Source organism: Lissotriton helveticus, chromosome 3_1 (assembly GCF_964261635.1).
Source record: "Lissotriton helveticus chromosome 3_1, aLisHel1.1, whole genome shotgun sequence".
Lineage (NCBI taxonomy): Eukaryota > Metazoa > Chordata > Amphibia > Caudata > Salamandridae > Lissotriton > Lissotriton helveticus.
Window position 1 is genome coordinate 360,251,676 of NC_136061.1, and position 12,463 is coordinate 360,264,138.

At 40.8% G+C, this 12,463-nt stretch overlaps 1 protein-coding gene across 1 annotated transcript in view; it reads left to right on the plus strand.

Annotated features, from left to right (window-relative positions):
* NUFIP2 (nuclear FMR1 interacting protein 2) overlaps positions 1–11,559 on the plus strand; it is a 137,384-nt gene extending 125,825 nt beyond the window's left edge. The window contains exon 4 of the mRNA XM_078680058.1: positions 7,435–11,559. Within this exon, the coding sequence (XP_078536184.1) occupies positions 7,435–7,487 (53 nt within the window). The 3' untranslated portion in view covers positions 7,488–11,559. The remainder of the gene's footprint in view (positions 1–7,434) is intronic.
* The last annotated feature ends 904 nt before the right edge of the window (positions 11,560–12,463 follow it).

A 12,463-nucleotide genomic window follows, 5' to 3' on the forward strand; every position in this document is an offset into this window, starting at 1 on the left:
CCAAGATACTCCCTGGAGTGAACGTTGCGCTTTATGAATATATACGCTTTCATTTGCGTATAGCTGGGTCTGAACTGAGGTGGTGAAGTGAGCTAAAGAACGATGATGGTTTCAACCCAGATCTGGTACTGGGGGTGAGTGTCTGAAAAGTTTCAGTGCTCTGTCCATCATCTCCTTGTGTTTGCTTTGTTCCACTAACAATTGCCTTCCTTTTTGCTCAGCCTCGGTGCAGATTCTACCATATTTGCTGAACTTGGTTCAGTCTAGCTTCCCAGCGCAATTAAGTTCATCTTGTAGAGATTTCAAGGTTCAGGTGTTCCTAGAATCAAAGGTCTGTATGGTCTGAGAGGCTGATCAAGTAATTCTTACAAGGACTATTTAGGGATCACCCTCCAAACAAGAAGCCTCTGATTTGCAGAGCAGCTCAAAACCGTACTGGCCCAGTTATTATTATTATTATAGAGGATTTATAGAGTGCATAGCTGCCCTAAGGCTTCCAAGCACTGTGATTAGTAATTTGATCATTTACCGGTAACTTAAAGATGTTGCTTGAATAGCCAGGTTTTGATATGTTTTCGGAATTGCAGTTCTGTATGTGTTTTCCTGCATTCTGCTGGAATGGCATGCCAGAGTTTGGGGGCAAAATGTGAGAATGCCCTTCCACCTCACCTTTCTCTTTTTACCTTTGTTTGTGTTAGGTGGTTAGGTGTACTAGTTCGAAACCGCCTAGTTGGGATGTATGGAGAAATCAGCTTCCTGATTTTCTCTGGCCCTTTGTGATGTTGTGCTCTGTGTGTAATAATTAGAGCTTTAAATTTTACTCTAGCAGCAATCAGAAGCCAATGAAGGTTTGCTAAGTGGTTTTTTTACCGATTCTCGTGCTGGGATGTCAGAGTATCCTGGCAGCTACGTTCTGTACCATCTGCAGCTTACGCATGACGTATTTAGGTGCTCCCAAGAATACCGAGTTTCCATAGTCTAATCGGGAGGTAACCATGGAGTGAACCACTTTCTTTCTCAGATGAATTGGCACCCTGTCTAGAATTTTCTTTATGCTTCTTAAGAGGCAGAAACCGGTTGCGGCTACTTTCTTGACTTGCATCCTCATACACGGATCGGATTCAAGCCAGAAGCCTAGGCTTTTGATCATATCTGTGGGTAGAGGTGCGTTGCCTAAGCATTCTGGCCAGGCTAAAACGGAGGTGGGAGCTAGTTTATTTCCAAGATATAAAATTTCAGTTTTTTCCCCATTCAGCCATTCCCCAGGCAGCTGCTTGTCATTCAGTCTTTAATTTAGTTAGGCAGGAAGGTAGCTTCTCCTAATCTCTGTTGTTTTTTGGGTCCAGTGATATCACTAATTGAGTATCGTCGGCGTATGAGGTCATTGAAATGTTAAATTCCTGTAAAATGTATGCCAGGGGCTCCATGTATATATTAAAGAGGGTCGGACTCCGTGCCGATCCCTGTGGGACACCGCACTCTAGCCTCATGGTTTATGAAAAGGTGGAGTTTTCCTGTACCTGGAAGGTTTTTTGTTCAGGAAGGATATCAGCCACTTGAGTGCATCCCCCTGTATTCCGATGTTAGCTAGCCTTTTGCCCAATATTTGATGGTCTACCGTGTCAAAGGCGGCCCTCAAGTCAAGCAGGAGGAGCACTGCGGATTTTCCCTGGTCTAATGATTGTCTCAGTTCTTCCATAAGTAGTACAGACTCTGTGCTGTTTTGAGATCGAAAACCATCTGGATTGAATGGAGACCCAGATGGTTCTCAAGGAATTTGGCCAGATTTCTATTTACATGCTTTTCAAGCAGCTTTCCTGCATATGGTAGTTGGGATATCGGTCTGTAGTTCCCCAACTGTCCTATATCTGCGTTTGCTTTCTTTAATAGGGGCCTTATCACTGCGTGCTTCCAGGTCTGTGGGACTTCGCCTAGTTCTAGGGATTAATTCAATATCTTTAATAGTCTTGGCGCTATAATTGGTGCTACTTCCCTGAGTTTTTGCGGGGGAGCAGGGTCTAGAGGGGATCCGGATTTCCCCTTTTCCATCAGTACGGTCAGCTCTTTTTGTTTGATGGTTGAGAAGTGAATCAGCCCTTCCTGAGGATGTACTGATTCTACCTCTTCCCTTCTTTCTGGACTAGTGTCACTTATCTTTTTAAAGTTGCTATATATATATCCGTCACTTTGGAGAGAAAGTATGTGGCCAGATCATTGCATCTCTCAACTGATCTTTCAGTGGGTCCCGGGGCAAGGCTTGGATTAGTCAGTAGCTTAATTACTTTGAATAACTCCTTTGAATTCTGTGCGCTCTTTATTTTTTCCTCGAAGAGTTTAGGTTTGCTTATTTTGATATTCTCATGGTAATTTCTGATTGCTATTTTATAATCAATTTTATTGAGAATCATATGTTTTTCTCCACTCTCTTTCAAGCCTTTTGCATTGCTTCTTTAATTCTAGGAGCTGTGGGTTAAACCATCCCTCTACTCTAGTTCTGGTTATAAGTTTTCTCACTGATTTTGAGGCCACAAGTTCCAGAGATTTATTGACTCTGGATTCCCATTTTGAGTATCCTACTTCAGCTGTTCTTGGCTCGTGTATCTCTAAGTCCGACATGTTTATAAGGGCCTTCTCCAATTCTAGCTGGTAGATCTTGGCCCAGCTCCTTTTCTTTGTTGTTTCCCTAATTGACCTTTTCCTGCTATTTATTTTATTTATTTATTTATTTTATTGAATTTGTATTGCGCACAGCTACCCGCAATGGGTTTCCCGGCGCCAGGGACAGACTGAAGAGAGAAGTCAGACAGGCGCAAAAGAGATCACAAAGGAGAGAAATCAAAACAGAAAAGTCTTCAACTTTTTACGAAAAGACAGAAGATTAGTTTCTGTTTTTAACGCCAGCGGGAGAGCATTCCACATCTTAGGCCCAAGATATGCGAATGAGCGACCTCCCATTTTTGCCAGTCGGACTCTTGGAATCAAAGAATTGCCGTTGTTAGATGATCTTAAAAGACGGCCAGGTAAATAAGGCTGGGCAAGGTTATGCAGATAGGTAGGGGCAAAACCCTGACGGATCTTGAACAAAAAGCACAGTGTTTTGAAAGTTACACGATCTGAAATTCTCAGCCAGTGCAGGTCACTGAAGTAGTGTGGCTCACTGGTTAGAGGCGGCAGACCCGAGAGCAGAGGACGGCCCGGGACCAGGGTTCGATTCCCGGCGCGGCAGGTTTCTGGACCAGGGTCAGCGGACTCGATAATTCTCTCGCCTCGGTTCCCACTCTGATCAGCGATCACACTCGGCAACTCTGGGCATTAGCTTGCCTCATCTTCACTAACGGCCCCACCAGACCGCCGGGGATGCCTGGTCTCACCCTGGAGATACCCATTAAGGGACCATCTCTCAGGGAAGCCAGGAAGGGTTTCGCAGCGGTCGAAGCGCCTTGGGACCCTACGGGTAAGTAGTGCGCTATATAAATGCCTATACATTTACATTTACATTTACATTTACGCAAGGCTTGCATTGCGGACGTTCTCCGTGGAACATTACGCAAGAGGCGAGCAGCTGAATTCTGTACCACTTGGAGTTTATAAATTGTTGCTTTATCCGCTCCAAGATAAAGCACGTTGCCATAGTCAATGCGAGACATCACAAGGGCCTGTACGACGGTTCTTCGGGTGGACTCAGGCAGCATCCATAGGATCTTCTGCAGCCATCGTAAGGTGTTAAAACAGACTGCAGCGACCTTGGTCACCTGCTGCCTCATCGAAAGTTTGTCGTCAAGCAGGACTCCGAGGTTACGAGCGACAGGCACAGGGGTAGGCAGAGGACCCATATCACATGGCCAATGTCTAGAGCCCCACAGATCTTTATGCTTGCCTAATATAATAACCTCCGTCTTCTCGCCGTTTAGCTTCAGCAGATGGTCTTGCATCCAAGCTGCAACGCGAGATAAGCCAACTTTAAGGGCAGAAACTTCCTGAACCCTGCTGCTAGAAAGGGAGACCACGATCTGCGTGTCGTCTGCATATGAATATATGGACAGACCGGCGTCCTCTACGATGGAAGCAAGAGGTCTGATGTAAATATTAAACAACAATGGGCTTAATATAGACCCTTGAGGGACGCCGTAAGCTGAAAAATGAATCGCAGATTCAGCCTTGTTTGAGAAAACCTGAAAGGTGCGCTCATTAAGAAATGAGGCCACCCAGGCAAGCGCCGATCCATCAACACCAAGGGAGCGGAGGGACTCCAAAAGAATGGGATGGGACACAGTATCGAATGCAGCGCTTAAATCAAGAAGAATAAGCGCGAAGGTCTCACCGCAATCGATACCGTGTCGGAGTCGCTCAGTCACCCCACGGAGTCTCCCCCAGGTTTCCTTAATTCAATATGGATGAAATAGTGATCTGACCGGGGGACTTGTATTGGTGATGCCACTTTCATATCTGGGTTGTTTGTGATCACTAAGTCAAGTGTATGTCCCTTGTTATGTGTAGCTGACGTTACTAATTGGGTCAAATGAAGATTTTCTAGCATCCAGAGCTTCCTATCAGAATTGGAATGTTCCTTGTTTTCTATATGCATATTTAGGTCTCCCAAGACTATGATGTGTTTTTTTTTTGGTTTGTTTTTTTGTAAAAGACTGGTCAGTGCTTCGGGGAATTCTTCTAAGAATTCCCTGTGTGGACCTGGTGGGGGGTAAATTAGGAGGCTTGATAGTGTGGAATTAGATGAAAGGGAAATGGAGAAGGCAAGACATTCACTTCATTTCAGGACAAGTGCCTCTGTAGTAACCTTGTATCCCTTTTTTATGAGGATAGCAACACCACCCCCTACTTGTCCAATCCTGTCTAACCTCTGTATCTCGTACTCTGGGGGAAGAGCCATAACTATATCCGGCGAGGAGTTTTCCTTGAGCCAGCTTTCTGTTATAAATATGGCGTATAGTTTTGTCTCCTCTAATAAAATTCTGGTTTCTGTTGAGTGTTTAGGCAATGATCTGCTGTTGATCACTCCTAAGTTCCAAGCAGGAGAAATATTGGGTCTATCTGGTGTTGACTTCTGTTTTCTTACAGTACTAGGAATTGTTTTCCAATTGTGTGTACAGAATCCACACTTTTTTAGTATGCCTGTGCTGTTATCTAATTCTTTGATCATTTTACAGTTTCTTCTCCCTTTGTTGTTGTATTGTGTAATTCCTCACCGGTTTATGTAATCTGAGGGATTTGTGCAGGGGCCTTGGCCTAAATATGCTCTCCCCGGAAGTAACAAAAGCTAGAGCGTGGCCCCACTACTCCAAAGATGGCGTCTCTACTCTCTCCGATCACGGAGTATCCCTGCACTCCCTCTGCTCAAACGGGACTTCCCGCGGCAGACCAAGGAGTCTGGCAATCCGGTGCAATTTTATTTCAGAAGGCCTTTCAAAATAAATTCGTAAGGCAGATAGCAAATATATCTATTGAAAGATGGCCCTCCTTCTAGCATTGGTGAAGGCGAGGAAAAGTAGCAAAATACAGCTCTTTACAATTCAGCAACCTTAAATGAAATTTGGGAAGGATAAGGTTATCCTTTCCAACAGGCTTTCACCTTAAAGAAATAGTTGCCTTAAAGAAATTTTTTCAAAATCCTTCAACTACAGCTGAAAGAGTGCTGCACTCTCTGGGTATTAAACGGTGCCTCAAATTCTATCTCTACCGAACTAAACCTTGCTCTAAAATTTGACCAGATTCTAGTCGCTTTTGCACCTCCAAAGAAGAACACCCCTTGACAAGGTCCATCATAGCCAGATGGGTTTCAGCAGCTATTGCTTTGTCATAAAAAGGCAGGAAGACCACTGGACTCTAAGGTCAGATTTTACACGACCAGAAGTATGTCCGCCTTTACAGCATTGTTCACTGGAGTATTATTGCCGGATATCTGCAGAGCAGCCACATGGATGAATCTGCATATTTTCACCAGGCATTACTGTGTAGACGCTACTTCTAAAAAAGATGTATCTGTGGTACAAGCGGTACTAAGTAACCTATTTCAATAAGGTGACACATCACTTTTACTTTGTTTTTTTCCTAGAAATAAATTTTTACCTGTTGTACAGTGTTTTTCTCCCACCTCCCATATTTTTTTTTAAATCTCTCAGGTTGATTACTGCGTACTATTCGATTCATGCATGTGAATCTATGAAAGATTCAATACTGGAGAAAAACCAAGTTACTTACCTGTACACTGTGGTTCTCTAGTATTGATGTCTTTTATACAATCTTATGCAACCCTCTCTCCTCCCCTTTGTGAGGCTCACCACGTTGAATTCCTTATTTATTTCCTTTGGACACTTGTGCTTGGAAATCTGAGGTGTGGTGACCCTTGAGGGGAAAGATGAATCAATAACTGTTATCTGAATGACTAGAGTTTTGCTCTTTCTAAAACTATGTGAAGTGGCTAACAATGTCATTCCTATGGGCTTTACTGTGTGATGTGTGGCCTTCTACTATTTATTATAATTACCACGGAACATCCCCCTAGCTCCCACACACACACACACCATCCCCTCTTTCAACAACGTAAGATTCAAACATGTGAATCAATAAAAGGTATCCATGTTGGAGAACCACAATGTACAGGTAATTAACTTGTTTTTTGCTGTATGCCTTAGCACTTGACTAATTTGCAATTAACATTTCTGAGAATGTGCCATCTCCGATAATATATAATTAGGTTTCCATGCATACCTTTATGTAATAGTCTTACCAGTGATTATTAACTTTACATGTTGACGCTTGCCACAATGCCTTATTAGTACACAGTAAGTTGCAGCTTTCTTACTGTAAGTTCTGACTATTTTCCTTTTACTGGACACGTTTTACTTTCATCATTAATAAGTCACTTTGTTTTCAGAGATGAAGATTTTAATTTCTTTGATCCTAATTAGTTTGGACGTTATATGCTAATTTGTCTTGTGCCATCTACTAATCCAACAAATATCCGACTTGATAGGCTCCCATGAAACACGTTTGCTGTTAAAAAGATGAAAGCTTCTTTTCTATCTTTACTTAAACCAGGAATTAAGCATATAGTATATTTTGTGTGAGCTTCATTTCTAGACAATAAATTCCTGGATCGAGTTGTTTGTTTTGTTTCAATATCACTGACTACTATGTTGCAATATGACTGTATTATACTTAGGTTTGAGTTCTGTCTGAACTTGGACGTAATATTTTGAGTCTGTTTGATTGCGTAAAAGGCAGTATTTCCAAAAGAAACCATCAAGTCTTTTGAGGCTTGCATCAAGTAATATTCGGATAGGCAGCATTTAGCAGAACTGTGGGCTAGTTAAGACATTTCTTTATAGGAGTTCTTCATTGTCTTTGAATTGTTCACTGCATTGTAAAAGTGTTTGATTCATTTTTGACTCCCTGTTCCATATTTTCTTTTGCTAGATCCCAAAAGGATAATCACTTATGATGAAGCCATGGATCACGCTGCACATTGACCATCATGAAGCACTTGTAAACGCCACCGTTCTGTAGCATCCGACCTATTGCAAAAACAGGACATCACAGGCAGCTTTCCTGCATCTGGGCAGTGTGTTGCTGCCTTGAGAAGCCAGAAATTGAATAATGTGGTGGGGGGTGGGGGGGTGGATTGGTTATAATATATACACACATAAATATATATCTATACATAGTTATTTAATAAAAGGTTGACTGCAATTGATTTTAGACTCCAGAAAGAAAATAAAACATTTCTGCAGACTTATGAAAAAGGTATTAAGTGACCTCAACAGGCTCCCCTTCTCTCAGTTCCTCAACCATACCTCTCCGTCAAATTTAAAAAGCGTGGGTTACCTAGACTTGGCTCATAAGCATGATTATAATGGTTTGTGCCATTCTACAACCACCCCACATGTGTCTTAATGTTTCCACCAATTGCAGGTTCTGTGTGTGCATCATTTTCTTGGGATATCACTATGTGGAAATGGACGTTTTCTTTGACAAGTCCCCTTTTTGTGGATGTATTACACGGAACAATACAGCAAAACAAATCTGCAGTTGGGATGGATTTCTTATTCTTATGTCAAGTTTCCCATATATATATATATATTTTTTTCTTTTTTCATCCATCGATTCCTTTAGTGGGTTTTTACTGAAAGGGAAGCTTCTAGTCAGTTGGGGAAAGGCAAATGCAAGTGGAGATGACATTATATTAGGGTGCCTTGACATGGGGATGCCAGTCACAAGTATCATTAAGAAACAAGCCAGAACACAAGAGAACTGATAATCTTATTAAACAGTTACATTTCCAAAATATATATATATATATATCAGGTGCAGTCCCTCACTTCTTTTTCTTATGTAGAATGGGACGCATACAAATATTTTTTCAAGTGTTCCCGCATTGTAGTTGTTACATTGCCCCCTCATGACCTACCGAGTGTTCCTTTGTTTTGCAGATGTATTTGTTTTTCCTCGCCCTCACTAGAAAACCTTTGATCATCAGTGTTAATGTCCTTTTAGCAAATCTATTCCGTGTTCCTCTTTCTCACTGCGGTTTGATTTGGTCTTCTTATTTTAACTTCAAGCAAAAGTTCATATTAAACGGAGCGGCCATTGGTGTTATGTACAGCAGATTTTTGCACAGCCTTGTATCTTGCATTCGAAAAGACTTGTGGGAAATGCCCGATTCTGTTCCTTCCGCTGGAATAACTACTAGCTCTGCTTCCGCCTATTTGGAGATACGTTTGGAAGAATGTGATGGTAGTTACTTCCTTGAGGATCTAATTATGGACCCACATTGTCACAAGTTATTAGTTTACTGTCCTTAAATGAGTGATGTGTAATGGGGACTTCACCTTCACTCAGTGGGGCTTATACAAGTTCTGTGAGCTGTGGACTCTTAACAGGAGATTACTAATTTCCTGGTATTTTTTTGTAAGGGAAAGTTGAACTTTTTAAGCAGTGGTTAAAGATTTCTAATTATATTGGTAGATTTTGTTTAACATATTAGTTGTTTCTCACAGGGAGCGGAGGTACATAACAGCGAAGTGCTAACATAGCCAAAAGTATTTATTTTAAGTTAGTGCTTAAGTGAACCACCGTGCTTCTAAAAAATAAATAAAAAAAAGTAGATAGCAAAACTTTTCCCGTCTCTAATTGCAACAGTAAGCTAGAAGGCTTTCTCCTCAGCCTTTTCTGTCTCCTTGGTGGATTGTGTATAATGCACACCATGATCACAGCTAGTGCCTTTATGTCTGCAGGAGAATCGGTCATATGCCAAGGCACAATTGCTGCAGTCTTTTACTTGATTGCTTCCCCGAGCTTCTGCTGGAGCCTAGACCTAAATAGCTGATGTGACCATACCCACTGCCCACAATGTACCAGAAAATTCCAGTTTATGGTGCTGACCTGAGGCTTGCTGATGCACTTGAAAACAAACCTTTGCAGGTAAATTGATGATATTCTGGCATAGTTTATCATTCATGTTTAAATATCTCGCAGTGCTTTTTAGAGAGCAGGTGTTGGCTGCTTGTGTTCACCTCTTCAACTCTGTAAACATCCAGTCATGTTACACAAACTGCAGTTTCTGCCATCGAAGGCTTTATGTGGCTGCTGTTTACTTGTAATCCGCAATTTAAGTGTGAATTACTGAGACCATACCTGTAAATCCTAAAAACTTAGATTTAAAGGTTTTAGATTATTGAAACTACTGTACATACAAATACCGACATTATTCGATTTAGTTGATAGAGCAATTCTTCTGTACTAACCAGGACTGACTGCATAGTCATTCTTAACTTTGCTCATTTTTACTGGCTTTAGTTTAGAGGTGATTACAAGTTGACTAATGTTCTTATTATTTACCACAATTAATTTCCCACTACACCCTGTAGCACAGTGTGGAGCTGTTTATCATAATGGATTGTGTTCCTTGTGCTTCATCTTTTAGGATATAATCTCTCAGCCTTTTCTGCAAGGTTGAGAACATGAATTTGTACTCCAAATTTGGTTTACCAGGAATTAATAATGATTTTTTTATGGTAAATTACGCATTCTTACATCCAATTATTTCCAAGGACCCTTGATGCTTATAAAAACTCATCTGCAACATGCTTATATTTAATAGAAATCAGTCAGTACTAGCATCTATTGATGTCATTCTGAATGTGGGTGCTTGTTGTCCCATCTGGAGAGGATCTCGCCTGGACATTCAGGTTGGACTTTTCCTAATGAGGAACAGAGGCAGGCTTATTTGGATGAGGTGGGGTCTCTGTCTTGAGTGGCACTGTTGGTGAAAAATGATGGTTTGGAATGCTACCCCCAGAGCAAGGGGTTTAGACTGTTTGCAAGCTTTCCTCCCATTTCATTTTATGTGTTTGATGTGATATAGTCCTGCCAGGAAATAAGGAAAGGCTCGTGCTGGTCGTTAAATATGAATTACTGAACAATGTTGAATGCATACGTTAAATATTTTGCTTAATCTAGATTTTAAAGAGATTTACATTGTTTTTATCTTCATATTTTTGTTCAGCCAGGAAGCAACCAAAATGTAGGCTCTGATCCCTGTTCAGGGCCTTGATGGTGTATTGTGTTTAATACCAGTGCATTGTGTTTAATTTCAGCTAGATGTCTGGGTCCTTAAGACATGTAGTGCATGAATCGGTCAATTGTTCCTATGCAATAGATTGGGCCACAAGAGCTGCCACAGTTAGGTACATGATGGCGATAGGCAACAACATATTATCTAATGTGCTTCTACAAGATGACAGTGAGAAGAGATTGCTCCTTCCTAGTCTAAACCGAAAGCTTGTAGGTGGGTCTAAAGTCTGTACATTTTAATGGTAAAGATAATTCTTCTTTAACTGAAGTGGTACCTCAGTGCTCAGCCGGTCTGTCTTTTTATGTTGTCTGAAATGAAATGCATGAAAAACACTGTTCATATAACCAAGGGATTTTCATATTCATCAATTTATTATAACAAATTGACAAGTGTGCATGTTTTCAGGGATTACCTTTATAACTCTTGCCTTAAGCTGTGTTTGCTGAACAAAAATGATAGTTTTTAGTTAAGTGTCTGTTATTTCTCACCACTCTTGTCTTTTTATTTAACAGCCCCCCACACCCCCCTAATTCTGTTATAGTTGTATCATGGACGCTCCTGTTCTAAAGATGCTTCATGGGTTCTGATTTTTGTTCCAAGACAAAATTGTTTAATGAAGCAACTCTTATCTGAAGGAGGTAGCAAGAGATATGTCGACTATGTTGCTTCTCAGATTGTTAACATGTAGATGTAATGTGCCCTATTCATGCTAAAACTGGTGTTCTTTAATCTGGCACATGTTGGTCCTAAGCTTAATGAAAGTTTGGACCAATCATGTTGTGCTGTGCTCTAGAACCATAGCCTATGGGGAGGTTCTGAACTCAAAATGTTTTCAATTGAAATTTTAATCATGACTGCTCCCCTGAGCTCGGTCAAAGTATGGTCTTTCTCAGCACGTGTTTTAAAAAAAAATGTATGCTGAAATATCAACTTAAATGAGAAGTTTAAATAAAAATAGTTTATGGATATTCTTGTTTTCTAATGTATGTGGGCTTAAAAGGCGGCCTTTTTGTTAAATTTGAAAAGATCTTGTTTAGTGATTTTGTTTTGCCATTGAGCTGGACTAGACTACATTGCCACTTTTTTTTCAGATTTCGTTTTGTGGATTACTGGGGACTCTGTTTGAAAGAGAGAACACCAAAGGCAGTTTATGGCTCTTTTGTAAGAGTTTTATTTGTGTTGGAGTTTATTTCAAGAGACCTTGTATGCGCTTCTGTCCTGTAAAGCCATCTGACAGGTCAGAAATTGCCCCCTGAAACTAATTTGATCTTATTAGTTGCTTCTCGCTTAAATGTGATGATACATTTCACAGGTCTTTGCAGGTATTTGAAAAACTCGTTCAGGATTGGATTACATTTTTGTCCTAAATTTGACTTTTACGTTTTGCCTTAAGCAGACCAAGTCTGTTAGAGCAGTACAACAGTGACTATTTTGAACAGGTCGGATCCCAGGCTAGTTATTGTTGACACTTATCGTAGCCTTTGTTGTACTGACCTGACTTGGCAGAGCTTGCTAGTTTTAGGGGGTATGACTAAGGAAACTATTTAACATAAGTTATTTTGACAACTTTGAACGTGTATTGCATGGTCAGCCAGTATAACACAGCCATTTGTCTTTCTTGATGAGGCATTGAATGAACTCACAAAAACTCCATTTATTCGATGAATGGCTATACCATTGTGAGCGTACAGGAAGTCTTTGAATCAGTATTTGGACCAATACGATATACCTTCCTTTTCATTGTTGAGTTGGATGACATAATGAAGTGGAGGGTACTCTATGAACCTGGACAGCCCTAGCTTACCACAATTAACTTGTGCAGTTACTTGTAGTTCAAAATACTTTTTTTCTGAATCAAAAACTGCAACTTGT